The sequence below is a fragment of the Chondrus crispus genome, genomic scaffold (assembly GCF_000350225.1).
Source record: "Chondrus crispus Stackhouse genomic scaffold, scaffold_159, whole genome shotgun sequence".
Lineage (NCBI taxonomy): Eukaryota > Rhodophyta > Florideophyceae > Gigartinales > Gigartinaceae > Chondrus > Chondrus crispus.
In genome coordinates this window covers 196100-214746 of record NW_005179027.1, presented here as the reverse complement: position 1 = coordinate 214746, position 18647 = coordinate 196100, and the positions used below count along the sequence as shown (strand labels likewise).

Here is an 18647-nt window from a genome sequence, read left to right as displayed (position 1 = left end):
CCAGGCCGCCGCTAAGGAGGCCGTCCGCCGCGAGTTCCTCAACATGCCCACATATGTCTCTCCTGCAGCTGACTCCGCCGACCACCACCGCCCCCACCAAGACAAGCACATACCCCCCGCCTCCCTCGCCTCCCCGGCCACATCCTCCTCTCCGCTTCCGCACTCCGCACACCACCAACAACGACACGTCTCGCCAAACAGCGGCTACGCAAAGGTCCCCTCCAACTCCTCCCCGGTCTCTCCGCAATCTCCGCACACCACATCCTCCTCCGACCCCAAGGACCAAGGAACTGTCCCGCCGCACCCCGCCGCCGCTGCTGCTGCCGCTCCCGTCCAGCACCCGGTCCAGCACCCCTTCTTCCTCCCGTCGCACCCCCACCAGCATCCGCACGGCATGTTCATGATCGGTCAGCACCCGCAAATGATGATGCCCTCCGCCCCCGGGCCTATGTATGCCCCGCAAGGCATGGTCATGTTTGCCGGTCCCCAGCACCCGGGCTTCCCTCAAGGCATGGTCATGCCGCCCGCCCACGCCGCCCACATGCAACACCGCCCCCAGGGCCCCGTCAAGCCTGAGACCCAGGTAGAGCGAAAGGATCGTATTGAGCACGAGAAGCAGGAGCTCATTCGCGAGTTTAAGAAGAAGACCAGGGAGGCTGCTTTGGTCAGGTTTAGGCAAAAGCGCAGAGAGCGCAGGTTTGGAAAACTTATTCGCTACGACTGCCGCAAGAAGCTCGCCGATGCACGACCCCGCGTAAAGGGACGCTTTGTCAGGATCAAGGACGATGAGGATATGGAGCAGCCCCAGGTCGTCCCGGGTTTGAATCGGTGATACCTGCCCCTTGCGACGTTTCGTCTAATTTTTTCTCTGTCGCAACCTCGTGTGTGTATATAGTAGTGTCAGGTTTTTTCGCTAACAGTTATGAATTTCTTCCCCCCGCGGTTGGGGGAACATCAAAACAAACTATTGACGTGTACATAATTCACCAACGACAGTGCCTGCTGCGTTTTCTTTTTCCTTGCTGCTCTTGTTGAAGCCGGCGGCCGAGACGGAAGAGATCGACGCACCGTAGCCTACATTCTTGGCACCTATCCTCTACTATTTTCTGTCATTGAGTTGCTCTTGCTTGTTTTTTTTATACAGAACCGTGCATCTCGCACCATCTCTTCAACGAACGCCTCTCATTCCCATACCATACCATGATACGTATGCGCCCGTCGTCTCTCTCTCTATATCTCAAGATCTGGCTAGAGAAGGGCACCGTGCCTCCTGAGACACGTGCCTGAGCTACCTATTGCCACTGCCATTGCGCAGCAATTGGCTCGTTTCCACACCACCTTAAACAGCCGGCGGCCTTCACCACGTGACAGGCCTGCACTGCTTTCGAAACGGCATGCATCCATGTCCATCCTGTACCCTGCGTACAGTATCCTACCTATTCATCGTCAACCCGTGCATACGTCCCATGCATGCATGTCTCATGCCGATAGCATCGCCATGAGCGAAGCAGTGGCGCGCATCAGGCTGCGTTTCGCGCCCACTGACACTTCCTGAACACAGACCTTTCCTGAAGACAAAATCACCTATTTCCCTCTTTTGCACGCTGCAGAAGATTCCAGTCAGTCGACGCGCCCAGTAAACTCGATAGTAAACTGCGATTCTCAAGCCGCTATCAAAACGAATACAGACGATCTCCACTACAGGTACCAACACGCACCGTACAATACAAATGTCTGCTGCCCGGCCGAGAGGATAAGGCAAGTACAATTTACACACCTACTAGTGTCTAGACGACAGGCAATTTGCCTCATATGAGGTCAAATGCTCTACAGTAAACTTTAAACAAAATTTAAGATTTTCGCAAGTATAGAACAAAAGGATGGGGGTAAATTTATCAATGCAGAAGGGGTGCGCTTACAGATACACTAGCAGATATGAAGGTGAATTATACTTCTATCGGGTACGTGATGTCCGCAACGTGTGTCGGTAGGCGAGAAAGGATAGCTGCAGCGACACTGGACCATATGGCAAAGCTCAGGCGTTGGTGAATGCGTGACTTTGCAGTTGCTATCGTGCAGGAGCTGCGGAGAGCGATCAGTTTTGCATGAGCGTCTATGACTTGAAGCGTGGATTGTGAGGGCGCACCCAGAGTGTCGAAGGACAGTGGTTGAAAGTGCCAGTCCAGGGACGGGGGAGGACCGTGGTCCTCGATAAGCAGAGCATTGCGGATGGTGCGGTCGAGGGCCTTGCGCTTGCGATACGCGCCTGCTTCGGCGGCTCCAGCACTGTGGCGCGCGGCTTGGTATAACACGCCTTTACGAAACGGGCTGCCAATAGTGAGATCATAAGCCGTTGGCTTATCTGGAAGCAGACCGGGAGGAGGCGGCGAGGGCTGTACGAGTATGTCGGCAGGGCGTGCAGCGGTATTGGGTATGAGAAACGGGACCTCGAGGGAGTAGGCCAGACCAGCTGGACGGAAGACTTGTCGGGCAAAGACATTCCGGACGGTGTTATGTCGGTGTACCGTGCCGAAACCGTGGCGACATATAGTAGCATGGTCGCCTCTGGTGTCCATCGGTTTAGAGCAATGGGAGCAACGCAGCGGGGAGACGGAATCTTGTGTGACGTGAGCATCTAGGTGGCGTCGGAGCATCGTGGCCCACGTGGCATTGTGAACGCGAGACGTAGCAGCTGGGTGGGCAGTGAGGAAGGATGTAGCACCCGGGGAAAGTAAGGAATTATACCTGACTCGTCTGCGTATGCTTGCGGTGCTGTGGTCAGCTGGATCGGGAAACGACTCCCAAAGGTTCTTTTGCCAGTATGTGCGGGCTGCTGCACTTTGCTGCCCCTGAAGTAAAAAGTTGTGTATGCGTTCAGGTCGCGACACTAAGGCAGCTGGTTCTAAGCAACCGAGATCCGCCTCCGTCAACGCAAAGTGTGGCGGTTGTACACTGGGGGGCAAGTTTCTGAGGACCACACGCAGGGTGCTTCTTGCAAAACGCTGATATTGTGTGACGGAGGGGAACTGGGGGCCCTGCAAGCGGACGGGGGCGGCGTCAATGAGACTGGCTCCGTATGAGGCGTGGATAGTGGAAGCCAAGGACGTGAAGCCGTGGCCTCCATGCCTGAACGGCAAGCGAATTTGAGCCGCGATGGTTGGGGAAAGAGTCACACTATTAAAGCGAGCATACGCGTCAAGTTGTTCCCGGTCAAATTGTTGAGCGTATGACAGAGCAAAGTCCGGGGGAACCAGGCGAAAAAGATGTTGCACACGACAGGCAGAAGCGGAAACCCGGTGTAAGTGGAAGCGGGTTCGAGCTTCAGGTATTGGGTCTAGCTGGGAAAGGGCGTTGTTGCACTGCAGTAATTTTGTCTGTATGTACTGTGTCATGAAGCCATGTGAACCGATTGGGGCTCCGAGGAGGTCCAGTCCTTCCTCTGCAACACTGAACGGGGCCACCTTAAACAGGGGGCTCAGAATTTCAGGGTTGACGGTGGGCCAAAACACACGTGTCTTTGTAGGGTTCAGTAAAAACTGGTGTTTGGGGCCTTCTGCTTTGATAATGGCGAGCGCTTTCACTACTTCCTCAACTCTGCCGACAATCGTGCCGTCGTCGGCATACCATCTGTTCATGAGGAGGTCGCATGACTCGGAGATGTGGCGTGCAAGCGGCTGCAGGGCGAGTGAGAACAACAACATGCTGGACGGGTCTCCTTGTTGAGTCCCTTCTCGACTGGACAGAACTGTAGGCGGCGAGGAAGGGACAATGAGCGGCGGAGGAGTTCGTGAGTAAATCATGTCCAGATACCTCGATAACGACGGCGCGCGATCAGGGAGACTTTGAAGCACTGTTTGGCGAGAAAAATTATTGGACGCGTTGGAGGCATCGATGGAAACCATGATGTACTGTGGCTCGTGTCCGTGGCGACGAACGAGCATCCGCGCGTCGTGAACGATTGCGTCAATTCCGTTGGGAACTCCATTTGCCATTTGCTCAGGCGCGAGATGTTCCCGCGTGTCCTCGATGGCCGCCTCGAGAAGCACTTTGGTGACCAGGCGGCGCAGGCTTTGTCCGATAGCAATAGGCCTGATTTTCCCTGGGCGTGGGTTTAATGGCAGGAGCGTAGCGGCGCTGGCGAGTGAGGCAGTGCGGAGGGGAAGGGATCCGCGTGCCAGTCTATTGACGAGACTGGTGAGTGCGGACAGGCCGGTCACACCTGCTTCTGACCTGATTTTCGTGTTCGCGAGGAGGTGCAATAGTTTCGGAGACATACGATCGGGGCCCGCTGCCGAGTTGGGATTCAGGCGGGGGACAGCCTGTAGGACGTGCTGCTCAGTGATTTCTGGGGGCCGCGGGTGTGCGGAGTGTGGCAAGGGCACCACTGGCACAATTGGGGTTGGGTGGAGTGCACGGAGTTTGTGAATTGTGGTGTCGTCGTTAAGGTCGGCGAGGGGCGGGTTAATGAGCGTACGCATGGCACGCCCATACTGGGCTTGTGACGCGAGCCTCATTGCACGTGCCGCACGGGCAGAAGACGAGCCTGTAGATGCGCGATGACGTCCGTGTGTCTGTATCCATTCCAGCCGTGCTTGGTGGGCATCCACAGCTTCTTTCCACAGAGCTCCCCATTCGGACCCTCGGCACGCTCGCCGAATTCTGAGGCGGAGGGCGTGCATTTGACCGCGGGAAGATCTCCAGCCGGGCTCGCCACGGAAATATTTCCGAAGAACTGCAGTGGGGAGCATGTGCAAGCGCATGAAGGCTTCATGAGTGGTTTCGGGAGTACGAGCAGCTGTGGCAGCTCGGACGAGGCGTATGAACAGGAGAACAGTGCTGTGGAGGCATGGGCCGGGGATGGAGGAGAAGACGTCAGATGGCCGAAGCGGGGAGCAAAGGAGCTCTTGCACAGTCGGGAGGGGGGAGGTGCGGGGTGGAGGGAGGCTGCGAGAGGGGTCGGAATGGGGTGTGGACGAGGTAGCAGTAGCGGGGAGGGTAGGAGGGAAGGGAGTGATGGGAGGGTCTGGGCCAGCGGTGTGATTGGTGTCTGCCGGGATCATGCGTCAGTAGTGGAGGGCGCAGGCGAGGCCTGGGAGGCGGAGGAGCGCTTAGTGGGCGGAGTCTTGGCGCTTGTGGAGAGCGCACGTTTTATGCGCGGCTGTATGTTGAACGACGGGAGGGGGGGCCACTGCACAGGATGAGGGGTGAAACGTGCCTGTGGCGAGGTGGGTTGCGCTGTTTCAGCCATGAGAGAGCAACTGTTGGGCTGAGTGGGGTTATGCTGGGGTGTGGCCGCGGTGATGGGGAGGGCGGCCACGGCATCGGTGAGAGTGGGGACCGGGGTTTCCGGGCGGTCCGCGAATGGCTCGGGGGCGGGGTCTGGAAGAGGGGGCCCCTCAGCTGAAGGTGTGGGCGTCGGGGGCGTGTAGGTGACGGCTTCGGGTGGGGCACCGGGAACGAGTGGGGCTTGTGTGGCGGGGGTGGACATAGTAACATCCGGTGCCGCAGCGGAGCGGGTGAGGCCCTCTGGGGAAGTCGTAGAGGGCGTGGAGGCTGTGCTGGGTTGGGGCGTCGGGGAGTTGGCGGTCGTGACGGCCTGACGGCGAGTAGCGTCGGCATCGGTGGCGGGAGGGGGCAGACTGACGTGAGGTGGGGACGCGGGTCTTGCAGTGACAGCAGGCGGAGCGGGGTCCCGTGCGGAGGGGCGGGTCGGGGGCCGTTAATGGACATCCGTGAGGGTAGCGTAAATGGCACGGGATGTCTCCCTGAGGGCACCTGCGAGGGCTGTACGGAGAACCATAGGTACAGAGGTGGGAGTGTTGCGGCGCAGCAGGCGTTGAGACTCGAGCGAGAGGCGGCGGGCGACCCTGGCAGCAGGCGAGGGGGCCATGGACTTGGCTAGGGTAGACAGGGGGACGGAGAGGAGTTGCAAGTCCTCGTAGACCAGGCGCGTGTGAGCGAGCACGCGCGTCAGGGCGCCAACGTCGGCGACAGCCAAATATATGTAGGTCCATTTGGCGGCGCCCGGGATGATGACGTGGGGAGGGATGGGGGCGGTGGCGAGGCGTGCCCCGAGGCGGAGGGCATCTTGAGTAGCAGCGAACGACGCGAAGGCGCCGGTTGGGGAGGAAGTGGGAGCGACGGCAAGGGCGGTGATCGCGGGGGGAGGGGCCTCAGGGGTTCCTGTGTTGGGGTCAAGACGGACGGGGAGGCTGACGGTGCGCAGGAGGGCGCGGGCTGCCATTAAATCACCGCGGGTGGCTGTCGTTGGGGCGGGGACGAGCGCAGGTGCGGCGTGTTCGGCGTGTGTGGCTGTAGTAGGGGCAGAGGCCAGCGCATGTGCTGCGTGATCAGCGTGTGGGGCTGTGGTAGGGGCAGAGGCCAGCCCATGTGCTGTGTGTGTGGCTGTGGGAGGGGCGGAGACTAGCGCATGTGCGGCGGCGAGGGTTAGCAGAGGGGCATGGGATCTCACTGGGACACTTGGCAGATGGATGATCGGAGGCGCGACGAGGGAATACCGAGGCGCAGAGCGAGATAAAGGGTTCGAGTCGAATCCGGGTACGCCGGAGCGGGCGACGGAAGCCCATGACGGCGCGGGGCGGAGAGGTACACCGCGGGGGTGTGGCAGGGAGGAAGGGGTGGTGGCAGCGCGCGGCAGGTGGGGGGAGACGGGTGCGGCCCGTGTGGTGGCGGAACGTGCGTGGGCGAGGGCGGGAGCATCGATCCGGGCCGCAAGAGGGGCCGTGCCGTGCATGGGCGGGGTCGGAGGGTCTGGGGCGACGGTGGCTTGAGGCGAGGCGCGGGGCGCCGGCGCCGAGAACAGCAGTGCGGCGGCGCTACGTGCAGAGGCGGGAGCGGGCACAGCGGTGTGCGCGGCAGGAGCGGCAGGAGGGGCCGTGACAGGCAGGGGAGGGCTCGGACGGCCTGGGGCGGTGGTGGTGGGAGGCGGGGCGCGGGGCGCCGGCGCCGACAACGGCGGCGCGGCGAGGGCAGCGGTGGAGGGCGGCGACAACGGCGGAGGTCGCAACTCGTTCGTCTTCTTCGGCATCGCGGCGAGTGTGAGTGAGAACAAAAGGAGCACAATTTTTACGAAGTAGAACTTTGAACGACTATAAAGACAACTATAAACGACTAGTTAGTAACTGACAAGCCAGCTCAGTGGTCTGCAAGGATCGCTGAGTCTTAGAGGCCGGGGTTCAACTCCTCGCTGAGCACTTTAGTGGTCGAAAAATCCCTTCGGGGATCTCGATGGTTCTTGTTCGTGACCTGCAGCCCAGGACGCTTTATAGCGTCCACTCAAACATGAGATTGAATACGGTGACATCTCATAAAGGGGCATTCCGACACGGCTGTAGGTCTTCCAAGCAAGTCTTTAGACGCAGGATAGAACCATAGGGGGCAAAAGGAGTTTTTTATCTCTTTTTGCTCTATTTTACTCAAATGCTGACCCATTTAGTCAGTTTCAAAGGCCTAGAACGCTTTAAGCACTAATATTACTTACCTTTGTAAGTAAGATCGTGACGTTCGTCGATGTGTTTCTTAAAACAGTCACGCCCAGTCTGGTGATGACAAAGGTATACTTCTTTGTCAAAATATGCCTTGCAGGTTGAGCAAATAAACTTTGACTTTTTTGTACCTTTGCAAATATTGCATCTGGATTGATAAAGAGCACAAGTCTCCTCTCCGGATGCGCTTTTCCGCTTGCGAGTGGTTGGAGTTAGGTGAGTACCAATTCCACTGCCAAACCCAACATCTTCATCTTCAACAGCACTGTCTGATTCTCGCTGACCTAACGATATACGATCATACTTGTTATCAATCAACTGGTCAGCAAGCTCACAATAAAACTGATTTAGAGACATCTTAGAACCCTCTCCTTTTGCACCTGCATACAGTTTCCATGCATCCACAATGCAAATGGCCAATAAAGAAGTGTTGACACGCATAGACCACTCCTTGACTTCGAACTTCTTTTCCAAGCCGAGATCATCCTGACGAGATCTGCTGTGGCGGTCAATCTGAGAGCAAGTTTCATAATACTGCTCGCAGACTGAGGGAATACGGATAGACAATTCATCTTTTCTTGTCACGCTATGACGTCTACGCCATCTCTTGCGGTAGATTGGAGTTCCTTCGTTGGATGTTCCGACAGAACTAATAAAGTATCTGCGGTCTCGGTCCACCCACATCACTGCCATGAGATGAGGCCCGGCCACCGGCTTCGAAACTAGTGTGACGTGCTCTCCCTTTTCAGCAATCTCCAGATGAGATAGATATTTCATCGGATATTTCTTGGTAGATGTCTTCACTACACCTGTGAATCTAAGACCTTTCTCATAAAGTGATTCAGCCGTGTGGACAGAAGCAAAGTAAAAATCCGCGCAGACAACATGATTGGTGTGAAACCATGGCTGTAACAACCTCAAAGTCACTGCGGTTCCGTGTAAGTGGTCACTTTCAAAATCTTTTAAAGAAGTCTCCTCAGCTGAGACGACGTTCTCAATTCTTATTATGATTCCACTTTTTCCACATGCAGCAGTCTTCAACTCACAGCCATTCTCGGGTTTTCGGTCCATGGCCACATAATGAGGAAGACCGGTTTCAATCTAATCTCCTCCAAGTCCATACCAGCGTGACATACTCTCATCAACGCAGATGTTCTGTGAGGGAATCACATGTGATGCTCTGTGATCATTGATTGCGACCATGAAGTCCCTGATCATACCCCATCTGTCATTTGAGTCAGCTGGAAAGCTGAACGTGACATTCTGACGAAGCTCCTCGAATCTTCTGCGGGAGATGATGTTTCCGAATTGAGGTTGCGGGAGATATTTGCTGGTTTCCTGTGAGCTCCAAAGAGACCTTCTGGTGCTGAATTCAATCCGAGTCATAAGGATTAGCACCCCGAAAAACTTCAAAATTTCACCTCTTGTAGTCAAGCGAAGTCCCCTTGATTCCATTGCATCGTTGGTGTAGGAAACCATTAATGCCAAGTGCTCCTGTGGGAACATCCACATGAAGTAGTCCATGAGATGCATTTGAGATGGACTGTGACCACGGGATATAATCTCATCAATCGGTCCAATCACCTTCCATCTTCTCGGCGGTATCATACCATTTAAATGCATCGTGACCTCCTCACGCTTCCAGGCCCTGCCGTGGACATTCATGAGGCCATCTTGGGAATCCATTTCGTCACTCTCGGAGATTCTCGTACTCGGGCTGAATGCTCCTTCCAGTGGCGTCACGCGGTCCTCTGTAGGCTCCGGTTGCGCATAATGTTCAGTTTCTTGATGGATATGATCTTCAGGACCGTCATCGATCAGGTCCATCACTTCACCAGCCTTGATGTTAGCTATGCGAAGGGTGACTTCCTTGACGCCATCTGATAATTCCCATTTAGCCCTGACTGAAGTGACACTGCGACCCTTCACTTTGTCAGTTTTCATGCTAATGACAGTTCCCGTGACCAACTTGATCTTCCAGGAGGCTCCATACATGCGACGACATTTACTCTGAGCTGTGAGCAGTCTTGCACGAGTGTGGACGCGGTTACCTGCAATAATTCGAGAATCATTGACGCTCACCATTTTGAAGAAATTTTGGGAAGAGGAAGACGAAAGTGTTGATTAGGGAAGACTGAGATATGGAATTGAATGTTTTCTGGTTTGCCAACGTTTAGTACTCTAGTCGTAAGCTTTTCACTACAGTAGCGATAAATTTCTACAATTATTCGAATTGCAAAAGCCCGCCTAAAAACTGGCCTCATATGAGGCCATTTGTCACCTAGACACTAGACCACCAGCTTCGTAATACTGTACCCAAGGGTACTGTACAATGCTGTACCTCTTGGGTATACAGTAGCCTTCACCAAGTGGCTATGTAATACATAGCAATTGCCCCTTTCAGGAAGGGTACATATTATGTACCCTTCCTGAAAGGGGCAATTTGGTAATCGGGGGCAATTTGGTAATTTTTAGTCTTCCCCTTCCAGATTCTCCAAAACGCTCCGTCCACATGCCAACACTACTCGTACAACGTTAAGTTGTACGAGTAGTGTTGGCATATGTACTAACTTAGTACGTCCTCTCTCGTTGCCCTGCGTTGCAGAAGTCCGCCAAAATTCAAACTCCCGCTACGCAACGGCGTCCCAACCTTCATCAACCTCTCTCTTGTAGCAACGACATCATGACTACAACTCCAGAATTGCGTGAGTCATGTGACTCTCCATCCGAATGCAGACTGCGATTGAAAAACAAGACAAGACCGCGCCGCATTGACAAAAACGCAGCAAGAGAAAGCCACCGCGCTCCTTCGTAGTGGTACAAAAAGGTCCGTCGTCGTGAGAGCGACACGAGTACCCCGGGCAACTGTAGATCGTGTAGTATAAACACCCCCAACGGAGGGGGGTGTATACTCAGTTCTTGCGGAGACCCCGATCGGCGGGAAGACGGGAAGCAACCCCAGCTAACGGAACCGGGCGAGCCCGGGGTAGCAGTGGTAGAGCGGGTACGGTCGGGGACGCGCGCACGCGCGGGCCGATCTACGCCTCGACGCCCCGGCGCAGCGCTGGGTGACGTACCAGCGCTGACGGGCGGAGGCGGATCTAGGCTCGCTCGCGTGCTTGCGCGTCCCCTGCCCGCTCGGTTCCTAACTAGATACGGGCTAGTGGGAACCCGTTCTAGAATAAGCGGGGCGAGGTTGACCAAAGGCGTAGGTTCTGGACAAGCTCGTGCTTGTCCTCCCCCGTCCGCCGTCGGTCCGCTCGCGTATTTAATGTACAATTAAGTCCTATCATACTACAGTACAGTACGTACTCGACTGTAGTGCTACTGTGGTCGGCTACAGTAGTGCGTGCGGGTCGTGCGTACTGTAAGGCTGTCAGCCATTCGTTGCTGACAGCGCGCGCGCTCGTGCGCGTCGTATTGTAGAGCTCGGGCTCTACAGTAGCTGATCTAATCTAAATCTAGTCCCAAGGGGTTATACTACAGATCGCATTTATCACGCTCTGCAAGAGCATGATTAATCGAAAATCAACGCCCTCCTATCTCCCGAAGCCCATCGCAGAGAACGCCGCCCAGTTATTAGTGAATAAGAGTCTAGTTTGATTAAGAAAAGGATTTTGTATGCGGCCGAAAAGGGTTTCGCACTTTCAAATAGTGATGTGCGGAATATTATGGCTGAGATAGCGTCTGATGGGCGCCCAGGATTTGGCACAGATTCTGGCAGCCCATCTCAAGACACCATCCGGCACTGGCGCGCAGTGAATAGAGACATCACTTACTGAAAAAGTGAGAACAAAGATGCAGCAAAGTCGGCGGCCGAGAATTTCACACATGTCTCAAAGTTCTCTGTGTGGTATCACAGCCCAGATTTGTAATTTGTACAGCACCCGTAGCCGCGGGCGCCTTACAGGCGCGTGACTACACGTGTGCCTTACTGGCGAATGGACCACACGTGTGCCTTACAGGCGCGCGACTACACGTGTGCCTTACTGGCGAATGGACTACACGTGTGCCTTACAGGCGGACGAACTACACGTGGGCATTACAGGCCGATGGACTACACGTGTGCCTTACAGACGGACGAACTACACGTGTGCCTTACAGACGGACGAACTACACGTGGGCATTACAGGCCGATGACGTACTGTATACAGTACAGCCCGGAGGTTGTATATGACAAGGTACAGTAGTAATGGCATAGTACAGTGCATTGCACCATAGAGTACAGTAGTACCGTAGGATGGACAATGTCCAAGACCCCGCGACCTCGCTTATTTAAGCGACGGCGCCGGGCAATGACAGTAAACAGTCAAGGATCTTTTGGGAACGGATTTCCTTCGGCGGTGTGACACTGCGGGTCAAGAAAAGCCTCTGACTTAGGCGACAGTGTCGGCATCTGTCTTTCGACGTTTCCCTGTCTCTATTGCCTTTACCATTTCCTTCCCCTTTCCTCCGTCGTTGCGACTACGCGGGTTAAGACTAGCCTCTAACCTCGGCGTGTTACTGTCGCTCGACGTTTCAATTGTTTTCCTTTTACTCTGTCGTGGCGACTACGCGGGCTAAGACTAGCTTCTAGCCTGCGCGTATTACTGTCGCACGACCTATTTCTCTCTCCCTGCATTGTGACGATTGTCAAGTCGCGGGCTACGACAAGCCTCTGGCCTTGGCGGCACTATTGACATCTGTCCCGCTCGTTCCCTCTGGGAGTTTCCGCTACTCGGCGCTCCGCCCGTGTTTGACACTAGTCTTTAGGCTCGAGTTCCCCCCTGTTTTGTGTGTTATTACACCACCCCTTCCAGTGCTGGTCCCATTCCGGGTCCGCACTTCGACCAGTACGTCGTGCTTTTACAGTCGGCCGACGTACTTCCCTTTGCTCTACCACAGTCCCGATCTACCGCGGGACACCCCCTATTGGTTGTTACCTCTTCCTCGAGCTAGCTCATAGCTGGCGACCGCCACTATACTACACTCTGAAGCATTGAAAAGTTCAAAATTCCCATCCAGGCATATTCAGGGACCCAACGCGGCTTTGGAACCTCGACGAGACAGCTGTAGACTGCCAATATGGAGTGAGAACTAAAGTATCTGGGTCCTCACTTACCAATCATGGCGGGTATGTGGCTTGTCAAGCTATAAAAAACAACAAGCATATTACAATTGTGGTGGCTGTTTCTGCGTCTGGCCACAAAATACCACCCTTTTTCATTGTAGAGGGTAAGAATGTAATGAGTGGATGGATCTTGCCACTCCAACAGACCGAAATAACATGCCATTCCCTTCAAATCTAATGGTGGCGACATTGGCTTACAGTGATATCACTGTTGATAGATTACGTTGAGCTTCAAAAAGACGAGGTTATGGCCAATGAACTTTTCATTTCCCGGCAGGTTTAAGAGACAAGGACCAAATGCAGTGTCATATGACCCGAAAAGTTGCCAGGCAGCTTTAGTAAATGTCACAAATAGAACTCGCTGTAGTGCAATACCCGTCTCGGGTAGGAGGGTGAAAGGAAGTGAGAAAGGAAAGAAATTGGATACTGTGGTCCGGGCTGGAGGACACACGTGTGCAACGATGTGCACGATTATTTTAATTATTTAATTCTATTTACAAATTAGATCTAGAATCTAGAGCCGGGAGCTACTGTACTCGCCCCGGCGGGGCTATTTAGCATAGTCCAGATACCAACCCAAGTGAGTAAAGGTAACCCAAGTTGCCGGAGTTAGATCTCGCCTTCGTCGAAGACCGCTTCCGTTCACGCGACGCGCTTCACATCTACGCTGCTAACGACATCCTCCATTGCTCGGGGTCCCATTCCTTTTCCTTATCCTTTACCAGTCCTATTTCTATCTCTATTCCCTATCCATTTCTATTTCTGCCTCTATCCTTTTCTATCTGTTGGTGCTATCGGTATTGGTTGCAACCGATCCGGTGTAGGTGTGTTAGCCATCGGGCAACACTTTGTGTAGCGCTGCTACTGTTTCAAGTTCCGTAGGAAGGCTATTGCAACGACGCCTCCTTCGAAGGTCTTACTGTATAAGACAGAGTTGGTACCACCAACCGCGATCGCGATCGCGCTGGTGAGGGTGTTTTTAGCCATCGGGCAACACGTCGGTAGTAGCGTTGCTACACGGTTACGATCCCTTCGGGTAGTGCTGAACAAGCCCCAGTCGAGGACCTTGAATTATACGCAAGGTGCTGAAGACGCTCGTCGTGCATTGGCCTTACAACCCAGCGAACCGCGGTTACATTCTCGTAGACAAGCCCAACCCGCACTCGCCGAGCACTCAAGTCTTCACAAGTCTCTGCCACCATTATCCTCCCGGGCCAGGCATCTTTCCTTACCCCCCCTCGTCGGAGTTGAGCTACTGTGGGCCGCAAGCCCACACAAGCGGAAAGGGAGTCTCGAAAGCTCCGTAGCGCATGCCATCGGCAGTGGTTCTTTCTGTTGCTGTTTTTCTTCTTTTTGTTTGACCGTCGGACTGTGTTCGCGGCCTGCCAGGCACATTGCACTACAAAAGTGGTCTCCCAACCTAGAAAGTTTGGTGTACAGGAGACCTGATCAAGAATTTTGCCTACGAAATTCCCGGTCTGGAGTTGCACTACAAAAGTGGTCTCCCGACCTAGAACGGTTTTGTCTACGACAAGGAAGTTGATCTGGGTAACGGAGTCTCTTTTTTATTTTTTGTTCGTATCTTTTTTAAGTTCGTTCGCTACGCCGAACGATGTCAACAAGCGCACACGGGGACGTCGGTCCCGGGGCGAGTAGAAGCGGATCGGCACGGGCGTTGAGGATCCCGAGGGGTCCTCGCACCCGGAGCCAGGCCAATACGGCCACGGATCCCGGAGATCAAGAATCCCCTGCGGGGATTGCCGCCGACAAGAATGACCTGGACGAGAAGTTCGAGAAGATGGGCATCGAAATTCGCCGAGAGAATAAGAAAATTCTCGAGGATGAATTGGCTTTAGTGCGAAAGCCACTGGAGTTGCAAGCAGCCGAGTTCCACGTCGTGTTGGAAGAGCTAACAGCTCGCGTGGATCTCGTCGAGAAGGAACGAGGGGAGGTAACCGAAGTCGCGGAGCCGGAGGTCCTAGCTTCGTTGAAACTCTCAGTTAAGGACGCGAGGCGCGACGCGAATCAAGCCTTGGAGTCCTTAGGAAAATTTAGAACAAGCATTGATGACCGATTCGATCGCGCCGCGCAACGTCTCCAGGACCTTGAGCTGGCCGCGGATCAAGCTCGGAAAGGATCGGACGACGAGCCGCTCCCTTCGGGTAGAGAGGGCGACCGTCGGTCGAAGAAGGACAAGCCCGCTCGACAGCGGAGCTCCAAGTCGAAGTCCTCCTAGAAGGACAAGCGACGTACAAACAAGAGTCACTGTAGTGACGATCTGGAGGACCGCGACTCACAGTCGGAGTCGCATGGTCCCTCTGAAGATGGTGGCGACGGCTAGTCGAACCATTCGGGCGATTCCGAACACCGTTCAGAAGAAGGAAACGGAATTACGTCAAGCAAGAAAATTTCCTCCAGACGAGGCGGAGTCACTTCGTCCGCCTCGCGGAGAGACGAAGACGCGGAACCCGAAGATGTCGCAACGCGGCGCGGGCCGCGATGGGAGGAGTTGGAGGAGCTGAATCCGACCAACTAACTCTTCAAGAAACTACTTTCGTACCGAACGTACCGCGTGCGGAACCCGCAGACACGTTTGTCCAGTTCCCGGCGGACCGCCGTGCGCAAAATCAGGAGAGATATTCCACCTAAGGTGAAGAAGGACAACAAGCTCACAGGAGAAGACGGCGTCCTTGTGTTGGATTTTTTGGCGTTGGTTCAAGAGTTTGATACTCAGGAGACGAATGAGGGACAAGCGATTCGCTTGTTGTCCGAATTCCTTAGTGGCATTGCCGTAAGACAGTACACTTCTGTGTCTCAGACGGCGGGATCCCACCATGGGAAGGAATCCGCCTGGCCGGAGGCCGTACAGTGGCTATTGAGAAGTTTCGCCACCGACGAGGCGATCCGTCAAGCCGTGCTCGCATTGCGAGAAGTTCGGCAGAGACCGTCTGAAGACGAAATGGAATTTTACATTCGCCTAACAGATGCGAGCAACCGCTGTGGGAATTTTTATTCCATGGAGGAGCAGATGACCATGTTCATCGAGGGGCTAGATGCCAGTATCAAGCCCATGGTCTCGCAGTATCGACAAGATAACCGAGTTGTCTCATTTTTGAGATTGGTAAATTACGCAAAGGCGCATGGCTCGGCGAGCCGCGCAAAGGACAAGAAGACCAAGAAGGTCACGATTCAGACGCCGTCGACGTTCAGGGCGGGGAACAAGTCGAGGGCTTCTTCTTATCCTGGTCGTAAAGGTCACGGCGCCGTCCACTTAGCCGAGTAAATCTCCGCTTCAGAGAAGGGCAGTGCGCAGAGAAGCAATGAAAATTATTATGAAGGAGCGTTCGTCGCCGAAGGCGATTCGATTGAGCCATCTGAAGGCTACGGACATGAGGACTACCAGGCAAGTGGGTCGTCAACTTTACCGATGCCCACATACATGACGGAGTCGTTTTTAGAGCCCACGGATCCCGTGATGATGTTCCGGGGGCGCGGCCACACGCCCGCGCCGCGCATTCCGATGGAAGACAAGGGTACAACGTTTCGAAGGCCAGGCCGGATGGGAAGGCCGCAACATCAAGGAAAGCCGCCGGCCCGTGGAGGACCTAGGCCGCCATATCCCGTCAAGAAGCACGGACAGGTGTGCTATCACTGTTACGAGAAGGGGCACGCCGCGCCAACGTGCATTCTTTCCCTCTGGGAAATGCACCAAGTTTTGGGAAATTATGAGGCTTTGTCTCCGATGGAGATATTGGGGATACCATCGACTAGTTATCTGAAGGTCAAGAATTGGTTCGATTCGCAGGCGGCGAGCGCGCCGAGTGCTTCAACGCCAAGGTCGAACCAACCCTTTAGAGGACCCGCCGCCGGGCCCTCGTCGTCGGACGTGAGAAGGAACCCGCAACCGCAGGGAAACTAGAGAGAGAAAATCTCGAGGGCGTCACGAGAGGTGCAGGTTCAACGTACTGCGTCCGGGACTCAGTCCCGTTCCCCGTCTCTAGCAAAAAAAGAAGGCCTCGACGAGGAGGTAGTTGGAATAGTGGATAGGCCGAAGGAGCCGACTGTTGTCAAGAAAATTCTAAGTCGAGACAAGGATCGTCCAATGGATCAAATTCGTAGGCCTTGGTACAGGGTTAAGCAACAAGAATGTCCTGAAAAGATCTTGGTCCTCGAGCGAAAAAACTACAAAGTTTACGCGGATATTAGACCAACGGTCGGATTGATGAGTCGAGTCTTGTCAGTGTTGGACACAGGCACCAGACCGAATTTGGTTCGAAGATCGGAACTTCCGGCAGGAATGGAAATGTTGGTGTCCTACGGACCGACCCAAGACATCGGCGACGCGAACAATAGGCCACTCCGGACTCTCGGCACAATCAAGATGCCTGTGAGGCTTGGACGATTTGTGGCTGCTGCCGAGTTTATTGTATGCGAAAACCCGCAGTCCCGCTAATTCTAGCCGCGGACTACGGCGACCAATTTGTGGAGGCAATTTATCCAAGGAAGAAAACGGTTGAGTTGGCGGATTTCTCGGAGGTTCCGATAGTCAGGCGGTTCTCGCCGAGAAAAGGGAAGAAGAATCTTGTCCCGGGAGAGGACGAGAATGATGGAAAGGGGGAGAGAATTTCCCCTAAGGTAAAAGTGGCAAGAACCACGACTATCGAGCCAGGGACGCAACGCGTCGTTGAATGCACCTCGAAGAGGGCGGGTTTGGTTGTGGTTCATCCGTACTCTTCGTTGTACGAAAGGCACGGGTTGACGAGCACGAATGGTGTCGTTCTGGTTGAGCCTGACGAGCTATTTCGTTTACTCGTAGCGAATTTTAGGACGTATCCTGTCAGGGTGCAAAAGGGCTAAGTGGTAGCAGAATTATTTTGCCGCACCCGAGGGCCGTCATTGAGAGCAAAACCACCATCGGTGAGGTTCTCGGAATTCAAGAAAGGAAGAAGGAAAATTTTCCTAATTCTACCAAGACGGCTACAGGCGAGACAAGATGCGAACCGTCGGATCAGGACCGCGAAGACCAGCCAGAAGAACAGTCGGCAGGGCTCTCCGCGTCGGCATCTACGAAGCCGCCACGTAGGATTGAGCCGCCACCGCCGGACGTGGAGGAGCTCGACCTGAGCCACGTGCCGAACCGGCTGCGAGACAAGTTCCGTCGGATGTTGAAGAAGTATTCCCGCATGTGGGATGGGACCCTTGGTGAAATTAACACCACGGTCCACCAGATCGAGTTGATCCCGGAGACCAGGCCCATCGCACAAGTTCCCTACCGAGCCGGTCCAAAGGCTCGGGAGGTTGAGGACGCAGAAGTACGGAAGATGTTAGAAGCAGGAGTCATCGAACCGGCGCAGTCAGAATGGGCGTCGCCCGTTTTATTAGTGCCCAAGCCGGACGGATCGATGCGCTTTTGCGTAGACTACCGCAGGTTAAACGCGGTGACGGTGTAGGACACGTACCCTTTACCCAGGATGGATGAGTGTCTGGACTCGCTTGGTGACACCAACGTTTACTCCGCGTTGGACGCGATCTCGGGGTATTGGCAGATGCTTATTCCCGAAGCGGACCGCAACAAGACAGCTTTTTCATGTCACTCAGGTCTCTACAGATTCTCAATAATGCCCTTCGGGCTTACCAACGCGCCGGCGACGTTTCAGGGAGCCGTGGATATCTTACTCTCTCCGTTCCGATGGAAATCATGTTTGGTATATTTAGATGCCATAATCATTTTCAGTAAGTCATGGGAAGAACACATGGTTCATGTTGATCCAATATTGTCCGTATTGGAGAAGGCAGGCGTGAAGCTCAAGCTTCGCAAGTGCGAAATTTTCGTCGAAAAGATCAAGTATCTAGGCCACGTCGTTCGGCCAGGTACGCTAGAAGTCCACGCTGCGCGGACCGCCGCTTTGGAACAAGTGAAGTACTCTCAAACGCAGACACAGCTCAGAAGCTTTCTGGGACTTTGTAATGTATACCGCAGGTTCGTCCCACATTATGGGAAAATCGCATATCCGCTCAATCAACTATTGAAG

At 54.5% G+C, this 18647-nt stretch overlaps 1 protein-coding gene; it reads left to right on the top strand.

Annotated features, from left to right (window-relative positions):
- The first annotated feature begins 43 nt into the window (after positions 1 to 43).
- On the top strand, positions 44 to 982 carry CHC_T00002859001 (hypothetical protein). XM_005713961.1 is given in 2 exon segments: positions 44 to 832; positions 833 to 982. 1 exon segment carries the CDS (start codon positions 44 to 46, stop codon positions 830 to 832), a length of 789 nt encoding a protein of 262 aa, XP_005714018.1. The 3' UTR covers positions 833 to 982.
- Positions 983 to 18647: the final 17665 nt, after the last annotated feature.

Coding starts and splice junctions, on each gene's coding strand:
- CHC_T00002859001 (XM_005713961.1), top strand. CDS start 44: ATGCCCACATATGTCTCTCCTGCAGCTGACTCCGCCGACCACCACCGC.